This window comes from Myiozetetes cayanensis, unplaced genomic scaffold (assembly GCF_022539395.1).
Source record: "Myiozetetes cayanensis isolate MyiCay16 unplaced genomic scaffold, myiCay2020 scf4, whole genome shotgun sequence".
Taxonomy (NCBI): Eukaryota; Metazoa; Chordata; class Aves; order Passeriformes; family Tyrannidae; genus Myiozetetes; species Myiozetetes cayanensis.
In genome coordinates, this window is record NW_026087631.1 from 8,457,010 (window position 1) to 8,480,308 (window position 23,299).

The 23,299-nt window shown below is 48.9% G+C and overlaps 1 protein-coding gene across 3 annotated transcripts in view; it reads left to right on the top strand.

The window, feature by feature from the left end:
- Positions 1-23,299, top strand: part of TMOD1 (tropomodulin 1) — a 25,087-nt gene continuing 1,788 nt past the window's right edge. Inside the window, exons 1-9 of one of the 3 annotated variants that reach the window (XM_050330009.1) lie at positions 1-122; positions 9,218-9,381; positions 11,239-11,395; positions 14,760-14,879; positions 17,515-17,604; positions 18,078-18,208; positions 19,800-19,907; positions 21,285-21,428; positions 21,952-22,096. In XM_050330009.1, coding sequence (XP_050185966.1) covers positions 9,262-9,381; positions 11,239-11,395; positions 14,760-14,879; positions 17,515-17,604; positions 18,078-18,208; positions 19,800-19,907; positions 21,285-21,428; positions 21,952-22,096 — 1,015 coding nt within the window. In that variant the 5' untranslated portion in view covers positions 1-122; positions 9,218-9,261. Of the gene's footprint in view, positions 123-220; positions 331-7,777; positions 9,382-11,238; positions 11,396-14,759; positions 14,880-17,514; positions 17,605-18,077; positions 18,209-19,799; positions 19,908-21,284; positions 21,429-21,951; positions 22,097-23,299 lie in introns of those variants that run through there. The other 2 variants (XM_050330008.1, XM_050330007.1) reach the window with 2 other exon arrangements.

A 23,299-nucleotide genomic window follows, 5' to 3' on the forward strand; every position in this document is an offset into this window, starting at 1 on the left:
CCAGCGTACCTGAATCGTTAAAAAGCAGGAAAGACCCTTTGGAAGCAAACGCTGCCCTTGCTGCCGGCCCCCGCAGCGCCCACGCTGCCCTGGGGATGGACGGAGCGCGTTCGCCACCGCAGGTGCGGGCGGAGGGTGAGGACGAACCCGGGGCGGGGGCTGAGCCGGGCGCAGCTGTTCCCGGCCGGGAGGGGCGGCGGGGCCGGCCCCGCTGAGTGACGGCCGGGCCGGGGCCGCGGCCGGGGCTGGACCCCCGCCCCCGGCAGTGGCGGAGCCGGCGAGGGCAAGGACGCTCCGCCCGGGCTCGGCTCGGCTCGGCTCGGCTCACAGGTGCGGTAAGGTGGCGGCGGCGCGGTGGGCCCGGCCCGGCCCGTATCGGGGCAGAATATTTGTCCGGCACCGGGCGGCACCGGCTCGATATAAATAGCGACCGCTGCCTCCCTAATTACGCCGGACGGGGGGGGGGACTGCCCGGGTGTTGGGTCTCCCTCCCCGCCTGCCTCCCTCTGTGCGTGCATGTCCGCCTGCCTCTCTCTGCCTGCCTGCCCGCACACTTGCCTGCCTGCCTGCCTGCCGGCAGCCCTGCCCGGAGTGGGGTGCGCGGAGCCGGGATGCGCGGAGCCGGCGGCAGGCGCTGCGGCAGCCGCTGTCCCCGGGATGAGGATGGCTGTGTCCCTCGGCGGGCAGCCGGGTCCCCGGGATCTGAGGATGGCTGTGTCCCTCGGCGGGCAGCCGGTGTCCCCGGGATCTGAGGATGGCTGTGTCCCTCGGCAGGAGCAGCCGGGAGCCCGCGGCGAGAGGCGTCGGGCTGGGATGGGTGGCAGCCGGCAGCGCTCACGCGTGTCCGCGGCAGTCCCCGGCGGGGATCGGGGGGTGCTGGCGCGGGGAGGGAAGAGAAGGCCCTGCACCACGCTGAGCGGGTTGCAAAGGGCACCAAGAGTTCTTTTTTTTTTTTTTTACAGTCGATGCGTTTGTAGTCCTGGGAGGACAACGGGTCAATAGAAAGCTGTGCTGCTTTTGTAAAGGAAAAGTTGAAATTAGCAGGAGGAAAGGCTCCTTGAGTCCTTGTGGTGTATTTTCCATGGCCACACTTTGTCTGGCTTCAAATAGCCATACTTTCCGTGGCTGTACTTTGTCTGCTTTGACTGAAAGGCACTGCCTATCCCAAAGTTAGCATTTCTTCACTCTGATGGACACAGCTTCTGGGGGGAACTCATGTGCCATCCTGATGTGCTCATCTATCTGCTTCTGCTTTTGAAATGGTCACGCATGGTTTGTTGGGCAGAATCCATTGTCCTCTGCCTCCCTTCTAGGCCAGCTGCTCCACCCTTATGTGGAGGTCCTCTCTACTTGCTTTACATCTTTCCTTGGCTATTGGGCCTTGAGCCAGAAGGGTGCTCAGCCCCACGGCTGAGGTGGTTTTTAAGTGTACATAAAATCCCTGCTGACTGCAACCTGGGGAGGAACATGGAAGCAAGGTGGAGGTGGTGCTTCCCTAGAACCCTGCCCCATTCAAACTTTCCCAGCTGGAGGTGGCATCTTCATTTCTGCAGGCCTTGGAGGATTGTGTGGTGGTCTCGCCTCTGTTAAGTGCCTCATTCAGATTTGTTAGCCAGTGTACACCACACACTCATTACTGCTGAAACAGTACTCGTTTTGCTACGGTATTCATTGGGCATCAACCCATCCAGGGCTTATTGGCTGCACCACTTCTTTTCCATCCCCTCTGCTTCAGCTGCACTAGCAGTGGGGTGGGATTGGGACACGCAGACACAGGTGTGTTACTGCTAACAGCTTGCTGTGCTTTGTGCCAGGCAGTCTGGCAGGGCTGTTTTACGGGACATGGCTATTGTCTGTGGAAGGATCCGAGGCACTGCTCAGTGCAAGGCAGGAGCCTTTCTGCTCCTGTGTTCACATTACACCCATCGAGTTCCCTGCCAGAGCAACAGGGGTATCCATTTGAGGACTAACAGGAACTCAGGAAAGAAACCCAGGATCCCTTTTCAGAGGAGACTGTGCTGTCTGCGAAGTTTCCAAGTGAAAGGTTCAAGTTACAGAGCGGGAACTGAGTGCTCGGTGTCACTAATGACTTAAGTGTGCCCACGCACTTTTCATTGGGATTAGTAATTAAGCAACTAAGTGCATGCCAGGTGCATGAGAGAACCTCACCCCAAATAGGAGAACACATAACTGTGCTTACAAGTGTGTGCCTTAAAAATATGTGAAGTGGTGGAGATATAGCTGGGATGCTTTGTGCTGGGGCTTTGGCAGGTCTTGGGCTGGTCACCAAACATCCAGGCTATTTGCTGGTGAGAAAGACCACTTGGTAAGAGCCAGTACTGAGTTGTGTGGCTTGCAGGCTGCAGAAGTGTTGACAAGAGGAGGGTGAGGAGATACAGACAGTTTCTGAATATCAGGACCTGGGTCCTGACAGAGGAAGACCCAGGAGAGGGCAACCAGCATGAGACTTTTCTCAGCACTGGTGGGTAAAGGGAGAGGTCACTTTGGTTGAGCACAGGGAGCCCTCATGCGTGCATGACGTCAGACAACAAGCTGTTTGCTGTGGAGCTGTCATGTGCAAGGGTGGGAATGCCAGCTCTGGCATGAGGATACCCATAGGAATGAAGTGGCATCATCAGTAAGTCTTGTCTATGGCCTGTTGAGCTTCAGAGTTGCTGCAGGGTTCTGGGTAGTGAGGATGACTCCAAACAGTGTCATGTGTTCTGCATGGCTGGCATGTCACTGGGAGAGGCAGAAGTCATGGTGTGCTTTAATAGATCCAAAATGCCTTCTTCCAGATGTTTCCTTTCAAATATGAATTTCAGGGTGTCTTAGGTTAACAGCTGCTGGTTGGGAGATTTTTACCAAACCAGAGGATATCTAGACCTTCCTTGGAGAAGTTTAGGTTTCCTGAAGGGACAGCAGATTCCCTCTTGGATTTGCTTAGGCTTTTTGCCAGGAAGCTGAGGCCTCCGTCTTTCTAGTTGATGGCTGCCTTGCCTGAAGCAATGAGAGTGTACGCTGAGCTCTGCTTTCTGACTCCAGCAGGACAGAGCTTCTCACCATCTGGAATATTCACTGTCTTTTCTCTGTCCACACTCCTCACCCAGGGAATGAATATGCTGGCACTGCCAGCTCTGCCCTGGAAAGAATAAGAGACGAAGATATACCTGATGGGTATTGCTTGCTGAGCAGGGGCTGGGGACACCAACTGTCTTGTAGGCTCTGTTTTATTGAGAAGTGTTCCAGATGATGCCCACTTGCTCCACAAGCTGTACAAGGGCTCCTCAGTGTGAGAAAGCTGCAAAACAAGGTGCTATGATGGTCTCCTGGAGGCTGAGTGACTCACTGTCATGCTGCAGGAGCAAGGAGAATTTCAGTCGTGTTGAAACTAGTAGCGGTTTAACTATTTCAGGGGAAAGGGAGCTAAACCCTCTTGTGTCGAACTAGAATCAGAATTCAAACTGACGAGTGCAGAAAGCAAGTTTTTGTGAAATGTAGGGGGTCAGCTTGCAGCCCAGTTCCCATCCTGTGTGACCTCCTGGCGTTCAGAGGAGGAACCTGGACGGTTGGACGTACCTGTGCATTCTTTTGAGACCAAGTCAGAGAAATTTTGTTTGGGAAGGGACCTCTGGAAGTTCCTTGTCCAATGTTCTCCTCTGAGCAGGCCTAGTCCCGTAATTAGATCAGTTTCCCCTGGGCTTTGACTAGTTGAGGGTTGTATACCCAAGGATGGAGATTCCACCACCTCTCTGATCCCCATCCAAGGGCTGTACCACTTCTCCATCAAGGAGGCTCCCCCTTGCCTCAGGCTGTTGGTGTTGCCCCTTCTGTGCACCTCTAAGGAAAGCCTGCTTTTGTCTTTAGAAACCCTTTCCCTTTAGGCAGCGCACGACCGACTGACTGCAATTAGATCCCTCTGCAGCATTCCCTTCTTGATGCTGAAAAAGCCCAGTTCCCTCTGTTTCTCCTCACAACTTATGTGTTCCAGCCTCCTGCCCATCCTGATGGCCCTGTACTGGACTCCCTGCAGCTTGGGAAGACCTCTCTTCTACTAGGGGGCATCAAGCTGGATGCAGCATCCAGCTGTGTGTTAGGAGGAGACCATTCCTGTAGCAGCACAACTGCTGCTTGTGAGACATCCCTCGTGAGCAGGGTGACTGGTGATAGCAAGAACACAGTGGTCAAGACTATGATTGTGTACAGCTGTGTTTTGGCACTGGGGATGGATCCAGCTCCTCCTCTGCTCTGCTCTGATTTCCTACTGGGTTTTTGCAAAATTCACATAGATTCGTGGTTTTAGGTATGGTCTCAGTAGGAGCTGATATTCAGCTTTTCCTCTCCTGCTGCTGGATCTGGCCACAATTTGTTGTTCAGTTCTTGAAACTTGAAGGAACTGGTGATGTTGGGTTGCTCAGTGACTCAAACATCAGGGTGGCTGTGGAGTCAGGTTCTTGCACACTCGCACCCAGGTGTGCTGGGATGTAAGCTCAGAGTTTGAAAAGTTGTCCCATGAGCAGCAGAGACTTTTTTGTCCTTCATCCCTACTGGGGATTTTGCTGCCCCAGCTCTACCACATGTCACAGCTACCTCTTCTCCAAGTGCTTCTGGTATCCCCTGTTTTTCCTTAGACCTGTCTGCAAATGCCCCAACTCTTCTTCATTCCTTGACTGTCATCCAGAGGAGAGCTCAGGGCTGAGAGAGCCTTTGCACACATGTGCAGCTTGATGATAAATTAGGGTTTGGGTCCTGCATGAAATTTCATTGAGGGTTAGCTAATGGCTTTAAGGTTTACCACAGGACTGACAGGCCACATAAAAATACAGCTTTCATTTAGGAACCAGCTGGAGCTGATTTGCTCCTCTCGTCTGCACAGTGTGAGTCTTGGATCTACCCCTGGGTGATTCACTGAGGTCTAAGTGTATGCACAGAAAGTATTTCTGTTGAGTTTATAGGAAATGGTCACTTGAGCTATATATAGTTCCTAACAAACAAACAAATAAAACCACAAACAAACAAACAAAAAAACCCACCCCCCCAAAAAAAAACAACCAACCAACCAAACAAATAACCAAAAAAAAACCCAAAAAACCCCACAGCTCTGGCATTTATCTTTAAAGTTATGCTACAAATAAAAGAAAAAAAAAAAAAAAAAAAAAAGGAAGAAATTGCAACAAGTGCAGAGGGGTTGGTTGACATTGGTTTGTTATTTTTAAATTACAAAAATAATAGCTCTGAACTTTGACTCAGGTTTATACTTAAGCTATTAAAAAAAAAATCTCATAAATCAAAATGCTGTGTGAGTCAAATAGGGACTGTTCTGAAGCCACGAGGTTAATTTCTGCCTCCACTGGTGCTTAAAAACAGTTTTTACCCTGACTAGACTTCTGCCTTCAAACTTGGCAGTTTTTCCAAGAATAATCAATATCTAAGTTGGTGACATTTGGCCACCTCCTTATGCAAAAAAAGAAGCCCCTTGGTCTCCTTTCAAATTTCAGCCCTCAGAAAGAGTTTTGCAGTAGATTTGAGGGTTGTCTAGGGCAGGGATGTTAGTTTTTTCAGTCATGGCTTTCATTATGGGCCGGGGTACTCAGGATTCCCATTCTCTGCCTTTTAGTGGTGGTTCAGTGATTATGTCCAGTATCGTACAGGATACTTTTCATTTTTGCTTACTTTCAGCATCCACATGTTTTCAGCAGATTCGGACCCTTCAGAAAGAAAGTATTCCATCCCCTTTGTAATCATAAATGTTGCCTTTTTAGTTTTGGGAGTTTTTTTGTTTTGTTTTGTTTTCCTACATTCCTGACAGGAACAGTCTTCCCTGTAGATGACCTACATCTATCTCCCATCCAATTTCATTTTTCTCCTTTAATGTTTTTTATGATCATCGTGGATTTTCACCTATGTGCTTCTCAGACTTACCAAGTGTAAGTGTTTGAGCTGTCTTCTCATGTGTTTGACAAGTTCTTTGACCAAGGAGACCTAATATCTTGCTCTCTTGGTAGTCTATATGAATTTCAATGTTTTCAGGTCTTAAAATTGTAATAGTGTTGGTCCTGTACAGTTTCTGCATATTACTTATGTATTCTTTTGTGATGCTTCCTTAGCTGATTGAACGAAAAGTGCTAAGTTTAATGAAAAATAGAGAAAAATCAAAGGCGCCGTCTTATTTGAGCATTGCAAATAGACACGACGGAGATTTGTGGTGAGTTATGGTTAACTCTTCCCTGACTGTTTAGCAGTTCATGGATTTAAAATTTGAACGTAACACTGCAGTTGTGCTGGAGGATCTCGTCATTTCGTCTGAGCTCGGCTGGGGGTAGGACCTGTGTCAGGCTGTGCTTGTACCCCAGCAGGAGCCAGGGAGAGCTGTTTGTGGCGGTGGTTGTTTCAGCACGCTGTGCAAATTAAAACAGTTGTGCTCAGGGAGAATTTACCTGCTTTCTTATTTTTGGCAGTACAAAGCCCTCTTGCCATTTATAGCAGATGGGCTCTTTTGCTTTTTCTCCCAGCACTCATTAGCAAGATAGGGGTAGGAGAGGGCTGGGAGGTAGAGATAAGGGAGAGCCAGCGAACGTACTGGTCCTGGAGGCCGTGCTGGAGGACACGGTGCTGAACAGCTCGTTCAACAGGCAGGGGAGCAGCACAGAATGTCCCATCAAGCAGTGCTCCTGATGTGCTCTCTGCGGGAGCTGTGCGAGGTGCCAGCACCATCCGGCTGCACCAGCAACACTGCGAGGGCACTGTCCCCTCCCAGCAGCTCTGACTGGGGTAGGTGGCAAACAAAATTCTCCCCACAGAGGTTTCAGCTCTGTTTCAGCAGGCTCTGCACCTGTCCTCAACCCTCAGGGCCTTTGCTATATGCAGCCCCGGCTTCATATCTCTGCAAGATGCTTTGAAACCTGAAGCGTTTTCCAGAAGCGTTGCCTGTGTGCACTGACGTCCGACGTCTGTCCTGCCTTTCGCCTCTTGGTGCTGACATCTCTGTCCTTCTGGTGGGAGACAGCAAGGTCAGCCCTGAGGGGGCTGCACTCTGGATAAGCCATGCTTGCAGACCAGCCTGGATTGCTGGGAAGGGACTGTGGCTGCCTCTGGGAGTAGTTGTCCTCACGTAGCCAAGACAGGGAGTGCCATGTGCATGGCAGGTGTAGGTATTTTAAGGTATTACAGGAAATTTAGCAGCCTGGGGTGGGCTATCCTCTGCCTTCCTGCCTACTCCTGGCTCCAGCTCCTTCCACAGCAAAAGGGTCAAAACTAAAAATCGCATATGAAATGCAAACTGGTTGTGGTTCGTGCACTTCAGTCTAAGGTTGCAGTGGCACAGCACATCCCCAGATCCGAATCCAGGCTGCTTTTCTAGGATCTCCCTCATCAGTGTTCATGGGCAACTGCAATAAAGGCTCTGCCCTCCTCTATGCCAGCAGGAAGGGCAGTCTTGCAGGGGATGAGCTACTGGATGTGGCTTGTGGGCTGACTGGCGTGGTTGCACGGCTGCTGCATGCCAGCCTTGCTGCTCAAGGAGCCTTGCACTGACTGCTGCAGGGTGTTGGTAAAGCACAGGCATGTGGGGGTCCCCACTGCCTCTTTTACCCAAACCCATGGGGCCCCACCACGTGTGGTCCCTCCTTCACCCTCCCACTGCCCTGGACTCCGGTGCCCAGAGGTCACTGCACGGAGCAAACCAGCCCAATGAAAAGCTGGGTTTCACCTTCTCAGCTCCCAAGCTCTGGGAGCTTCAGGGGCTGTTTCTCTCATCCAGGAGACACCTGGTGCTTTACCTCCTAAGTGGCGAGTGGCAGGAATGCAAGTGATGCAGGAATTGCCATCATGCCAGTGGGAAACCAAATGTCTGACCAGATGACAGCTCTAAATTTAAGGGCTTGCCATTGAGCAAGCACGTGTGTGTTACTGTGCCCTTTTGTGACCAAGCTAATTTTCCTATCTAGAACAGCAACTATGTTGTAACTTGTATAAGGAAACTTCTCCACTAATGAAGAACAATGATCATAAGAGCATAATCTGTCCTGAGAGGACAAGCAAAGCTAGAGACTTGGAGTAGGGCTCTGATGCTCCACGGAGCTGAAAAGGGCCCATTTATAGAAACTTGAAAGATGTTTGGCTCCTTAAAAAATGCACAGGCCTTGCTGTTATTTTAATGTAAATGCCATTCGAGAGAAGAGCAAAACTTTGGGAAAAGTCACTTTATAATATCTAGAGTTCAGTTTTCTCCACAAAAACTGAGCCAGAAAATGTAAATATACAGACAATACTATGGAACAGAAGGAGACTGTCAGCAAAAGAGCAGAGTTGGAAACACTTTTGTGTGTTGTATCAAGCGTGTTTCTAACCCACCTGAACGTATTAAACACAGTGACCCTTGCAGAAGGTCCTCTACAGTCTTTTTGCTTGCAGAGGTCCAGTTACATGTGTGTGATTGTGTGTGGCATTTTATACTGGGAGATGTGAACCAAACCCCTGGGTCAGCAGGGATTATCCACATGGGCCATTCAGTACATTAGTCCCACTTCTCTTCTTGCAGAGTTGGTTTAGAACACGCAGTAGCACACACAGGTCATCTGCTTAGCTGGCAGCTGCTCAAATGTGTTGTCTCAGGGAAGGTGGGTTTAACTGGCAGCCTCCTGGACGTGTGTGGATAATACTTCCTGATCTCCTTGTGGCTTTAAAACACGGGCAGAAGTTCTGTGCACTGCAGCCTCATGGAGGGTTGCAGGGCTCAGAGGTACTCAGAGGTGCTCCAAATCTGTTTTCCCATCTGGTGACAGTGTTATCTGGAGTGCCAAGTGCAGGGAGGTGTTACTGGGGGCTCGTAAGGACACAAGAACCGCAGGCTTTGGGTTTACTGATGATTTCTGGTTTATTGTTCAAGGAAATAAATGCCTAGGACACCTCATTCACATGTAGCATTGCTTGCAGAAAAAGGGCCCTGTAGCCAGGGCCCTGTACAAAGTTCTTCCCCAAAGTGCTGCCCCATAAGTCTGTGATGGGGCAATGAGCTGCTGGGAGTTGTGCCACTCCCATCACCAGGGACTGTTATGTGCATGTAGGATATGGGTGGGAGCCCTGAGCAATCTGGCCTGTCTTAGAAATCAGCCATGCTTTAGGCATAAATCTGCTGCAGCTCTGGGGTGTTCAGTGTTCCCCAGCCAGACAGGCTACAGTGTCATGTTTCACGTGTTCAGTCTTGTTTTCATTTCAGGTTCTGTTTCAGCGTAAAAGTGAGATCCACGAGACTCCTCCAAGATGTCCTACAGAAAGGAGCTAGAAAAGTACCGAGACCTGGATGAAGACAAGATCCTTGGAGCTCTGACAGAGGAGGAGCTCAGGAAGTTAGAGAATGAACTGGAAGAGCTGGATCCTGATGTAAGTAATTTTTGACCGAGATTTGCTGGGTGATAAATCTCCGTAGCTGTGGGGGAATGGGCTGCATTAGTAATCTCTATTTCAGTGGGATCCTTTGCAGATCCTTTGGGATCCTTGGTACTCAGTGCAAGAGGGGAAGAGACTGGCTGCAGGTGAGCAGAAGAAGTTTTTGCCACTGGAAGCACAGTCCAGATGTGTGTCTTTGTTTCTGTTTTCCTGCTCTTTCCCCAGTGTGTGTGCTCAGATGTGACAAGCACTGTGATTTGTAGCAACAATACAAGGCAGTGCTGGTGCAGGGCAGTAAACCTGCACAAAATGGATCTCTCTTTCTGATCAGGTCACCTTGGAGGGAATGCTTTGTGGGTTGTTGGGTTTTGGGGGTTTTGTAACAGACTTCAAACGGTCTGTATTTTCCTCCATTTAGGCAGAAAGCCAAATCCCAGAGTTTTGCAAAGTGGGACAATTTATTTTTAGCAACCTCCCAACATCAGCAGGAGCTGCATATATGCAAACATGGGGTCTGCTGGTGCCAAGCTGATGAAAGGTTTTTGGAGGCAGCATTGTCCCACGGCCCTAGCAGGGGATGTGCAGAGCCAACTGGCAGGCCTCAGGGTTATGGCAGTGTTATATGATGAGTTTGGGCACTGCCAAGTGAGAAATTGTTCCTGCAACATGCAGTTAGTGTTTCTGAAGTAAATGATGGGACGTGTAGATTGCATCATCAGTATTTTTAATTGCAACATAGGAAAATATTTAAGAGGTGGCAAGCTAGCTCCCAGGATTAAATGTCTGGGCTGATGGGCTGTCTCAGTTCCAGCTGCCTCAGAAGACACAGAGGCAGGCAGCATTCTGTGAAAGATGCAGAAAGGTAAAATAATTGTGGACAGCTATCAGTACAGGTGTAGTCTGAGAGCAGAAGTTAAAGCCTGAAGATTGCATGGTTACCTCTCATAGCATGAAGCCTGAGGAAGAAAGCTGTCCCCTACTCCTCCCTACTTGGGCATTCACACAGTTCTTCCTCTGTTGCCCTCCAAGGCTGCCTGGGTCTAATTGCCTCCTGTTAGTAATTTTCCTTCCCAGGCTTTTCACTGAAACAGATTTAAATTGTAATGGACTATACTTTTATCAGGCGGGCATAGAAAAATCAGTGCATTGTTCAACATCACCTTGAATGTCTTAAAAAGTAAATGTTGACTTCTATCCAGTAAAGCTTTAAAGAACATGCTTAGTGTCAAATCTGGGAATAGTCTTACTGCATTAAGGCTGTTCTATATTTAAATATAAGCAGGTGTTTACGTGCCGTATGTGTCAGGCACAAAGCAACTTCCCGTGGTGGTTATGTGACTGAATAGCAAGGAGGCAGTCTGAAAACAGGCTGAGGTTCACAGGTGTCTTGTTCTGCAACCGAGTGACCTTCTCTGTGAGACCCTGCCTGCAGTTTTGTGAGGCATCATGAAAGGTAGAAGGGAGCATCATGATTCTCTGGTCTGCTCTGTGAGAAATCATAAGATTTCACTGAGCTGATTCTTGTTGGGACGTATGGGGCGTGTGGGCACTTGAACAGACTCATATAGGGGGGAGAAGATGCCTGAGAGCCTCCAGAAGAAAGGGCTGGAGCTGCAGTTGCAGAGAACTTGGCAGCATTTGAAACTGGAGCAGGGAAGGAGCATCACATGTGTTGGATGATGTGGGAATTAGTGGGGCTGGATGGAGATAACCTTTTACACAAGGAGAAGCGAATTATCCAGCAATGTGGAAGAAAGGCAGTGCAGTGAGGGAAGTGGAGAGGGGAGAGTGTTTGATGGATGGGGATCATGGCCTGCAGAGGTAACCTGTGTTTCTCCCCTTCATGTCCAGAACGCCTTGCTGCCGGCAGGGTTGCGGCAGCGGGATCAGACGCAAAAGCCACCAACTGGCCCCTTCAAAAGGGAGGAACTCATGGCCCACCTAGAAAAGCAAGCAAAGGACATTAAAGACAGAGAAGACTTGGTTCCTTTCACGGGTGAAAAGAGAGGTATGGTCATCCTCTGCACCACGCGGGGTGTATCACGATGAAGGCACAGTGGGTGCACAGGAGAAGGGTTGTGTCTAATCTGTATTGCTAAAACTTCATTTTGACGCCACTGAGGTGGTGAATCTGCTCTCTGCTGTCTAATCCCTGAAAAACTGGGGTGTGCTCAAGAGGTCCCTGTGCCTGCTGATTTGGGTACTACCTGATATATTGATAAGTACTGGACAGAATCTGCAGCACTGTGCAGCCTCAGTCTGTCCCCATGCCACTGCAGCTGTATCAGGCTCTGGAAACAACACCATCTTCTATCCTCTCATCTTGTCTCCTCCTCTGCCCCATCCTCCTGTGAGCTCTGTGTGCTGTGCTCCATGTTGAACTTTTCCTTTCACACTCCATCCCAACACTCTGAGCCTCCCATCATACAGAAACTCCGCAGCTCTCCACAGCTGTGATGAGTCCCAACAGTTCCCTTCTAATCTCCATCACCTCTTAACAACTGCAGCTTTATTTCCCAGCCTCCTGCAGGTCACATTTGTGTCTTCCTGTACCATACCCTACAGCAGCAGCTGTGCTCCTGCTCTGCATGGCCCTGAGTTCTGTGAGCAAGGCTGCCTCTTCTCTTTCCTCTGCTTCTGGCATCTTTTCCTGTTCTCCTCGTACATGACCCACCATGTAAATAACTTTCCTGTTCCCATTAGCACTCTTAATATCATCTGACACGGGACATGGGCTGGCCAGTCCTTGCCTCTGGGTTTGATAAGCTTCTCAGCATCTCTCTACTGCTGTTGTGTCTCCCTCTCTACCGTGGTCCCCCTGCAGCAGATGATCTGGTTGGACACTGTTCACGTTAATGGTTGCCCTGTGTCAAACAAGAAGTGCATGAAAATGTAGACATACTGAGGAGGTTTTCCAACTGAGGTCTTTCCTGAAGGTATCTCCTTACAGGCTCACATGGCTCTCTTAGGAAGAGCTTGTGTTAAATCTGTTCAGGTAATAAAACCTGAGGTGGTGTTTTTAGACTAAAAAGAAGAAAAGAAAAATAAATTAAAATAGTAAATTGAGTGCAATCAGGAAGACCAGTTTAGCAATTTCAGACATTCCCTAGCCCAGAAGATAGAAGCAGTGCTCTGCAGGGGACAGAGGTATTTCAGGCATCTCAAGTCTTCAGCTTCTGGTCTGAACTCCTCATACTTCAGCCTGATATGATCTCAAATGCATTAAACATATTTTCACTTGTAACACGCTGTTGAGAGGAGACACTACTTGCATTGACTGTGAGCCAGAGATGGTAAATTACATATTCACAGCTGTGACAGAGCTGTAAATAAATCACCACATTTGGAGGGTGATTTACTAGTTTGTCCATGGGAGGTGCTCTCCCTGGCCGTGATGCTGGGCAGGGTAGGAGTTGGGCTGTTCATACATGCTGTATTATGGCATAAAACACTGTGTTAACATTCACCATTTAATTTAAAGTTCAGTCTTGTAACAAAGCATGGCTGAGACACGAAACTTTCTAGAAGTTAGAAATTAACCATTAGTGAATTAAAATTAACTTAGAATTAAACCACAGAAATTTTGTTGACAGTGAGGTGAAGAAAGGAGTTACTGCATTGACAGGAGAAATAAATTTGCCTAGTTTCTCCTGTTCCCTGCTGATGTTGCACAGACCAGACAGAATGTGCAGTCTCCCAAGCCATGCATTGGATGGGACAGGGTTTCCAGATCTCCACACCGAGCCAGTGCAGACATTTTGCTGCTGAGCACCCAGAAGATGCATGGCTCTGCAGGCACACATGACGCTCTGCCTATTTTTGTGAGAGCAGCTGTGTCCCAGGAGGCAGATTCCTGCCCTCTCTGTCAGGGTGGCAGTGTACAGGCAGGAGACGAGCTGTTGTGCAAAAGGCTGTTTATGGCAGCCTCCATTTCGTACCAGGGAGCCTGAGGTGCAGTTGCTTCTTCCTTGAGGCTAAATTTAGCCCCTTCTGTTTCTGCACACGCCTGAGCAGCAGGATCTTTGTTTCTCCTCTTTGGTGCTGCTGACTTTGGTTTCAGAGAGGGGACAAAAATAGTCCTGGTTGGTATGCCAGGCCAAGCATTTTGCACTTGCTATCTCTGCAGTGATCCTGGACTATTTTAGGGAGGGGACTGCTCCAGAATGCTCCAAGAGCCCTCCTCCTTCTACTCGAATCTCTGCAGCACTGGGTTCACCCAACAGTCTGCTCTCTACTGTGGTGTGTTAAAACACTGTTTTCTTTTGGGCAGCCACAGGTGGGTGAGATCTCAGACCTGACCTGTTCCACCTCTGCAAAGAGATCCGCTGCCCTTTAGCGGTGTGAGCGGTTCAGAGCTGGGAGCAGCCAAGCAGTGCCACCAACCCTGTCCACTGCCCCATGCCTGGGATGCAGCCAGCTCCAGCAGAGAAAGGGTCATGGCTTGCCTAGTGATCACCATGGGCAATGGAATGGGGGAGTGCCAGGGAGCCCACTGTATTCAGAGCTGGGCTGGAGCTGCACCACTCACCACACACCTTGTCCTTCTGGGCACCCCAGAAGTGGCACCACGCTTAGGAAAAGGCCAGGAGCAAGCAACTGAGATGCCAACTTTATGTTCCCAGGTTCCCAGGACCTCTTGATTTGCACCTTTTGAATTTGAACAGACCTTTGAAAGGTCTGTTCCTTGGCCTTTTGCTGTCCTGGGAGATAAGGTGCAGAGGTCTCCATCTGGCATGCCCTTTGCAGCAAGGCTGAGCTAAACCAGCTGCCCCAAGCCTGATCCTCCTTGCATCCTATGTGTTCACTGAACTGCTATCTCTGCCTGCTGCCAGATTCCTCCACCACCTCCTTTCCACTCTCTTTTGACTGATGTGCCATTTACCCTGCCCATATGCACTTGGAGTTAGCAGCAGGAACTGTCTCGGTGGCAGGACTGATCCCGCACAGTGTTGGGTCCAGGCCACCGGCCTCTCTTTGTCCAATTGAGAGCTGGCAAACCCTCACCCCTTTTGTGCAGCCTTCAAAGAAGTGAAGTCCTGCAGGGCCCTGCTGTGTGTGGCTTTGGGTGCTATGCCATGAACAGCCACAATCCCGGACAAAAGTACTGCTTGGCTTCTGTAGACACAGCCTGGTGAAAGGGCCCAGCTCCACAGCTGGAGGTGTCTGCAGGTGCCTCCTGGCCCACATCACAGCAGCACTCAGACCAAGCTGGGAAGGGATTCAGTGTATCCTCTTACTTTTCTCTTCGTTCTTGTGCCCCTTCTGTCCTTTCCACTGCGGGTTCTAACTCAAACCATGGAAATGTGTCTGCACAGCCAGCTGTGAAATAGGTGCTGTAACTACACTGAGAGTGACTCACTTTGCATTTATAGGAAAAGCTTGGATCCCCAAGCAGAAGCCAATGGATCCTGTTTTGGAAAGTGTGACTCTGGAGCCGGAACTGGAGGAAGCCCTTGCTAATGCCTCTGATGCAGAGCTCTGTGACATTGCTGGTAAAATAGTTTCACAATAATTGTGTGTTCAAGTAGTCAGCTACTGGGGGGTTTTATTCGTTCTTTTGTGGGAAAGGAGCTATTGTATTTTTTGCTGTTTATCTGAATGCTCTCAGTTCTGATAGAACTTATTTCTTTGTTAAAAAGAGTTACTCTCAGCCCATGTGATTTAATCAGGAGCATGGACCAAAGCTGAGGAGGGAGAAGAAGGATTTATCGAGGGAACAGTGTGTGCTGTTTGATATCTTCTTGTCTCTGCCACTGACTATACCTTCAAGAGCAAAGCTTTCTTCAAACCAAACCTTAGGAAACAGTCAAGCTGATGTAGATAGAATGTGGATTTCTTGTGGGACCTACTAAAGGAGCTGTCAGGTGAGAGAAGTCTTTCACAGGGCACTCAGGGCTGCTGTCTGTTAAAGAGCTTTTTCAACGCATTTTTAAAGCTATGGATTTCTTGTGATTTGTGCAGCCAGTCAGTCAAATGACAATATTGGTCTCTTGCTGAGGTCCATAGCATGGACTTAGCTCTGTGACTGGGACAGGACATGCCTCAGCCAAAGGAGCATATGGACACCCCATGGTGTTTTACGGAGCTCACATGTGCCCTACTGCTCTAGCAGTCAATGAACCTTTCAAGGATACTGTCTTCTTTCTTCTTCCAGTTTTGTCTCTTTCAGACTTCCATATTCCCTAGAAGTGTCCTCCTCTCCAGAAGTCTGTAAGAAAGTCTGTAGAATAAGTACATCCACTAGACATCTTCTGCATAATAATAATACAGTATTTCACCTTAGAAATGTGTTTCTGCGTTAGGGCTTCCAACATATGCATCCTGTCCAAGTATTGATTGCATCTCTGGATTTTGCTTTTTTACTATTGTCCTAGCGTCCTAAAAAGCCCTGTCTTATAAAATCCGCCTTTCTCCGTGTCTGTGCAGCAATTAGTTTTCCAGGGAAATGCTGTTCAGGGTAGCTTGTTCAGCAATTGCTGGGAGAATACACTTGAAGTGGCAGCAGGAGTAGTGATGTGATACAAGCTGTCCTGAAATCTCAATATTGACAGGGACAGCCTTGCTCCTGCCTGTTTAGCAGGGCTCATTGTCAGCTGTGATGTATTGGATCCCTTCCTTGGCAAGGCCAGGAGGGCAGCTCCCAAGTCATCCTGGAAGGGCTCCCCTGCCTTTGGTCAGCTGAGAGAGACAGAAATGGGATGCCTTTGTTCTGCTTGAGTTCCTTTGGAGAATACACAGCAAGCACCAGACTTGGAAACAGCGGGTCCCTCTTGTTGACCAGCACAAACTCTAGCCCTCAAAGCCCCTGAGAGGTCATGACAGCAGGTCCTTGCCTCTCTGCAGCCCAGATACTCATGCTCCTGGTGGATGGAGAGATTTCATTGCCTGAATAAGCTGTGTTTTGGGGGGTATGTGTGTCCCCAAGGTGCTGAGCCTGCAAATTACAGGGCCAGCTAAAATACAAACAAGCAAACTCAAAGTGCCCAGCCTTACTCAGAGTTTCAAATGGAGACTGCTTGGCTCTGTGAGATCCAGCTGGGGATGTGCTGTGGCCACGGGGAAATCCATGACACACTTTGCTGCAGGGTGTCCTGCCTGTGCAACCCAGACCTGGAGTCACGATGAGCTGTCACCACAACAGATGCTATTCAGGACCTGGGCTTCGAGGGTAGCTTTGTCCTGCACCTTCCAGCACTTCTTGGCCAAAGCAACAAGAAAATGGTAACAGACTAGTGCCAACCAAGCCTAAGAGGAGCAGCTCATGGGAAAGCAACGTGCCTTTGTTGGTGGCATACTTGAATTTTAGGGAGAAATTTATTATATTGATGGCTGTGTCTGTCCAGAGCTCAAGATTTGTTCAACATGTGTTCGTTTTAACAAACATTCATGTCTCTATATTTTTCTTTAGAAAATCATATAGCTATTAAAAGAAAAAAAAAAGTTGATTAAAAAGTCAGTTTATTTTCAAACTTGATCTCTCTGTGAGTAGCAGGCTTCTGGGTTATTACAGTGTTTGAGTTTTGTTCACACCATCACTCTCTACGTTTCAACCAAGGCAGCAGAGCTTTGGCTTTCCACAAGGTCAACTTCCAAGTGTACAAAGATCAACACCTCAACCCCAGGCTTGTTTTTGGGTAAAAACATGCTGAGCATTGCCACGCTTCAGGTGACAGTCACCTCATATGTTGCTGCCTTGGCATCGGTCTGGCTCTGTGTGGGGCACAGCCCATTTCACAAACTGGGTGACAAAAATGGGCAGGCTCCTGCTGGACCTGCTTGCATTAAAGCCTACCCATCACATTTTTTTGAGTGCTGTACTGTCTTCTCCTCGCTGTTTCTGTGTGTTACCAAGTCAGGTAGGCTACTGGGAAGCCTTGACTGTTTGTCTGTTTGTTGTCCACAAGATGATGTTCCTTTTCTCCTGTGAATCATGCTACATTGGAATAAACAAGGGAGCACATTTGAGCCCTGTTGTGTATTAAGGGGGGCTTCATCCCACCTTTGCATATTGTTCCAAGCTTGCACAGGGAAAGGTAGTACGCTACTCCCATCCCAGACAGCATCTATGTGTCTTTTCCTGGCTTTGGAGCCTGCAATAAGTCATGTTCTCCTTTTCTTTTTCCATAGCCATCCTTGGCATGCACACCTTGATGAGTAACCAGCAGTACTATGAGGCACTGGGGAGCAGCACCATCGTGAACAAAGAGGGGCTCAACAGTAAGTGATTTAGAGCGTTAGCAGGCTGCAGCAGTTGGCTTTGAAGCTGCTAGCAGAGGCAAAGTGGGAATTGTTTTTAGGCTGAAGGTTAGAGCCATGAATGTCAGAGCAGCCTGTGACTGCTGGGGCCACCTCTAGTGCATCCTTGCCTTGTGACAGGCAGCGTGGTCTCAGCCCACTTCCCTGGTGCCACCTGGGAGCTAGCACAGCCCCTGGAACAGCCCCATGGAAGTGGTGTGTCTTTCTTCTGTCACCCAGATTTGGACCTTGAAAGCACATAGCAGCAGGTACTGGCTGTCCTGTGCTGGTTCCCCCATACTGGAGGGGCCTTTCATCTCTTGTCTGTTTGTCAGGTCATTCTTCCATCTCCCATACTTCCATCTCTGTTTCTGGAAGAGGAGGAACACATCCAAAGAAAAGATACTGCTACTCAAGGTGGTTTTGGTTTCATATGTGTTGCTTTTCACTTGCAGGTGTGATTAAGCCCACACAGTACAAACCAGTTCCTGATGAGGAACCAAACTCAACAGACGTGGAGGAAACTCTGAAACGAATACAGAGCAATGATCCTGATCTTGAGGAAGTCAACCTTAACAATATTATGGTATTTGCTCCTTTCTACCCTCCTCTCTTAATAACAGGCTGGAACATTTGAACAGAGAAGGCAGAGACCAAGGCTGTTTTGCTGCACAGAGCAGTACCATAACAGAATGTAGCCCAACAAAATACACCAGTGCTTCCCATCCCCACTGTGGGCAACAGGGATTGTTACCTGGGACAAAGGCATGGTGTTGGTAGCAAAAGGACTCCTCTAAGTGCCTGGAAGAATGGAGCTGTGTTGAGGGTAATTTGGGGAGACCCCAACCCCAGGCTGTCTGGTTAAAGGTATTCTAGGTTTCTTTGATGATTCAATCAGGCATATTTGGTGGAGCGGCTGTTTACGTGTATTATAAAATGGTGGGGGGATAAAAGGCTTCTTAATCCTGACACTTGCCATGAAAATATGAAGAACCCCCCCTTCTTGCAGGTTGCCCTGTCCATCTCACACTCACCCCTTCTGTGGAGCTCTTTTACTTTTTGTAGAAAGCAAATCAGGACACAGCACCACTTCTTATGTTGCCTTTAGGACACATACACATACCGAAAAAATAACAGTTTCTGTTCCGTGAGGCCTGTTGAATGATGGCATAGCCAAACAGCAAGAATATGGTTAACTGCATGTGCACATTAAAGACTTTTTTGCCATGCTACCTGCACCTTTCCGTAACAAAAATATTTTTACTTTCATGTATTTCATTCTGGCTAGTGACCCTGTCCCTTGAGGACACAAGGCTGAGGGTCTGGCAGGCAGGCAGGCACTATTATTGTGTGTTGAACTCACGACTTTGGGACATGGTTTGGAGAACAAAGGAGTGACAGTGGAGACTGTAAGCTGTTGGGTTCTGTGTTATGGCTTTGCAGATGAACTTTTGAGTACTTTTGGTGATTCCACATGGTGGGATCCAAATGGTGTGGCAAGAAGTCCAAGGTGAGGATACTACTTACAATGTTAGGTGAAAATTTGTGCATTTGGAAAGGGTATCTACAGTGCTTGGTAAGTGAAAAATACTCATTTTGAAGGAACTCAGAATAAGCAGCATGGATTTTTTTTTTTCAGTCTGATGAGACCTAGAACGACAAATGTTAGCCTGAAAGATGCTGTATAAAATACTCAGAGGTGTCTGATTTGTGTTAACAAGCAGATCCTTTCAGGCCTTTCTAGATCAGGTCCTGTAGGTGGAAATTTTCTGAACAAAACGTGAATGTTACTCAGATCTGTCATCGTACCAGGGAGCACAGGAGCAGTACTCTGTGGGCTCACAGATCCTGGTTACCTTCCCACAACACCTGCGTTCCTACATTGCTGAGTTTCTGGGCAATTAAATCAAACAATCAAACAGCAGAGATGTGGCTTCAAATCAAGGCAGGGAGCTTTTAGCAGAGTACGACATAGGATGGAGGCACTGCCATGCTCCTCAGGCCATGCTGATTAAGCAAAAGAACTTGTTAAAACCCTTTTCAATGCCTTCCTGAATTACTTCGCTGCATTTGGTGATTTGACCTTGATGGGAAATTAGGAGTATCTTTTAAATGTGTTGCGTATTCCTTCATACAGATGATGGCCTAACACACGCTGCCTGCATTTCTTTTCACAGAATATTCCCATCCCGACTTTAAAGGCTTTTGCGGAAGCGCTCAAGAACAACACGTATGTGAAGAAGTTCAGTATAGTTGGGACACGGAGCAACGATCCCGTTGCCTTTGTAAGTACTGTGGGCTCATCATCCTAATGTTGTGACAGGAGCTGTTCTCAGGCAAGGTGTTCTTGGCATGACTGACTGACTGACTGGTTCTGCACCTTATGTCATGTTTGGCATGTTCCACATCTCTGGCGTTTGGTGCAGGTGCTTCAGTTTTGGGAGCACTAGTGGAAGTCAGCAACTGACAGGCATTGGTTCCTTCACTTCCTTTTTCAGCTACAGAGCCTTCAGGGTACAATCCTTTAACCCCACTCAGTCTCATATTTGTCCTCAAGGATCTCCCAGAAAAGGAGCATGGGACAAGAACTGGCTCCCTGGTGGCATTTTCTAAAAGCAGGTTGTCTCTCTCTGGAGGTTCCTTTCTGTTGGCACAAGGATGTGTGCTGCTGTGTGCACACCTCTTCCTCCCCTCGCACACGTCTGCTCCAGCTCTCTTTCCTATATTCCTTTGTGCAGACGTGTGCAGAAGGACTCCTATGTGTGGCCTCTGTAGGTGATAATGGGTCTTTCCGGCTGTTGTGCATGATCCTAAGTATCAGTGGGCATGCAGAGAGGTGCGGAACATTCTGCCTGGCCCTCATGCTACCTTCCAGGCTGCATCTTTGCATACTTCTCCAGCACCGTGGCAGCTAATTTTTGCTCCTGTTCACCCAGGTCACCCCTACCTACCTCCACACAGACTTGTGCACACCAGTTTCGTGTTACAAAAAAACCCTTTTTGGAGGGTGAATATTGCCCTCAGATTATTTCAAGCACTCTGGACTGAGGAGGAAGCCTGTGCAGGCAGCACTGGTGCTATGCGAGGGCTCCAGGGACATTGTGCACGGCCAGGGTAGTTGTGGGGCCAAGTGCTGTGGGTGCAGGTCAGCCCTGCCACTTGGGCATCACCTTCTGTTCCTTCTCTTTTGTGACACAGATGAATATTCCCATACAGTTTGTACAATACGAGATCATCTGATCGGGTCAGGGGGGTTGGGAGTGTTCCAGCCCACCTGTGGTCTTACCTGCTGAGGGAAGCAAAAGTCATTAATATGGTTATGCTGCCACTTGGGAGGACACCTTGGATGTGGAGAACCCCTTGTTCAAGACAGACGCTCCTCTCTCTGCCTCCTATAATGGGGAGCATCTCAGCCCCGTGCAGTGCAGGCAGAGACCCAATCAGGTTTTGCTGTGGCCTCCAGCATGCTCACGTTCAAGAATCCCCCTGCAGCGGTGAGGCAGCCCCTTCACTCTGCACAGAGCAATTCCATCTGGTGGCAGTGAAACTGCTCCACATGCAGGACCCTCCTGGAGGCCAGGGGAGATGAACCCCCACTGCCCTGGGGTGCTCTGCCCCTGCCTGTATGACTGCCAGTTCTTCCTGCCCACCTCTGCCCACAGGCCCTGGCAGAAATGCTGAAGGTCAACAACACGCTGAAGAGCCTGAACGTGGAATCAAACTTCATCTCTGGGTCAGGGATCCTGGCTATTGTCGAGGTGCTCCAGGGCAACACATCGCTGGTAGAGCTGCGCATCGACAACCAGGTAAAGGGAGTGACAGCTCTGGGCAAGGGAGCATGCCCTGGCTGTGGGGAACCGAGTGGCTGGTCAGGGTGGAGGTTGGCAGCTCTCAGCCCCATTTCTGCTGCAGTTTCCTAAAATGCAATGGAAAGTGAAGGAGACCTGTACAGCGTGCAGATGCTGTGGCAAGTTTAGTTCCCTGAGAAACCCAGAGGTTGAAGCAGCTGAGCTATGGGGAGCTCAGGGACAGATGACTGGGAGTTCAAAATCCTAGTTTCTCCAGACGCCTCTTAGCTGTTAATTTGCCCAAGAAATAAAGTCTTTGGGCAAACAAACTTGTGGGAATGTCTGCTGGAGCAGCTGGAGCCACTCAGTTGTACCAGAAACAGGCCAGTGGTTTGTTTTACCAGCTCCAAGTCAGAAATGTCAAACGAACCAACAGCTCCAGAGAAGAAGGGAAGAGGTGGACATGACAGATCTAAGTGCTCACTCTGAATCACCATCTGACATGATTTTCTGTTGATTTTCTGTTTTCTATTTTCAAAAGAGCCAGCCCTTGGGCAACAAAGTAGAAATGGAAATCGCAAATATGTTGGAAAAAAACACCTCCCTGCTGAAGTTTGGGTACCATTTCACTCAGCAAGGTCCCCGGCTTCGTGCCTCCAACGCTATGATGAATAACAACGACCTAGGTGAGTCAGGCTGGCTGCAAGCCAGGAAGTATGGGAAGGCCCTGTGCACAATTTCTGGTGGGATTAGGGTAGAACTGCCCATGGGAAAGCTCCGGTAGATGTGTATGAATTAGAATCCACCTCCTGAAGGGCCTGACGATGATTTGCCCTTCAAGGAGGGAGGCAGCCTTCACCACCTGGTCCCTCAATGCAGCTGCTGTCGGGCAGGCAATGGGTTGTGCTCCAAACCTGGAGACACTGGGCAGCTAAAACTCCAAGAAGAGGTAAGGATTTTTGCAGTGGCGGTGGGTGTTGTTGGAAAGGAGCGAGAGCTGCTGATGCGGTTCGGTACAGCTTGTGCTACAGCATATGGCACATGGGTTATGAGCTGCCGGCGCTTGTGATTCCTGCCAACTGCTTGTCTTCCTCCAGCTTCATTCCCACTTTAACAAGGAGATGAAAAGTAGCAGAGTTGAACTTGGACAGCAGTAGGATTTGGCCCATCCCCTTCAGTGAAACAAGCTGGAACTGTTTCTAGGGAGATGTGGGAAGCCACGTGGCTGAGTTATCTTTATACTCTCAATGAAGTGATCAGAAGTGCTTGTGAAGCAAAATGTGGGCAAGCCTGCAGACTGCCATTTCAGAGCTTTTGCAGTGCTTGGCTACAGGCTGCTGTGGAGCTCTGGAGATCAGGCCAGCAGAGTAGCACTGGGCAGAGCTAACACACCCATCACGCTGTACTCAGAGGCTGTCATATTGGGGCAGATGATAAATATGTGGTGTTTTAAACACAAATAATGCAAATAAACCTTGTGTCAGCTGGTCCTCTGCTCCTAGGAAGCACATTTAAGCAGAGGTATGTGCCAGTTCTTCAGGGATCACACAAAATACTCAATCTCACGGATCACTGCGTATTTATTCTGCCTGTGGCTGCATTCCTGGTCACTAGAGAGCTGCACTGGGAAAGGCTTGCTATTTCCTGTCCTTTGGAACAGAGCAAGATTTTGAATGACTCTGCAGCACCTGGCATTCAAAGTAACCAGCTGAAAGATTTAAATCTAGTATTTTAATTGTTCCTGTTGTTAAGGAGATGAATTCACACCTTGCCTTCCATGTTGTGCATTTTGCCTCTTTGACCATTAAGAACTGCATTTTTGGTCTGAATCGGTTCTTGTTTGCAGCTCATATTCATCGGTCTGATGGTCTCTGGCAATAGCATCTCAG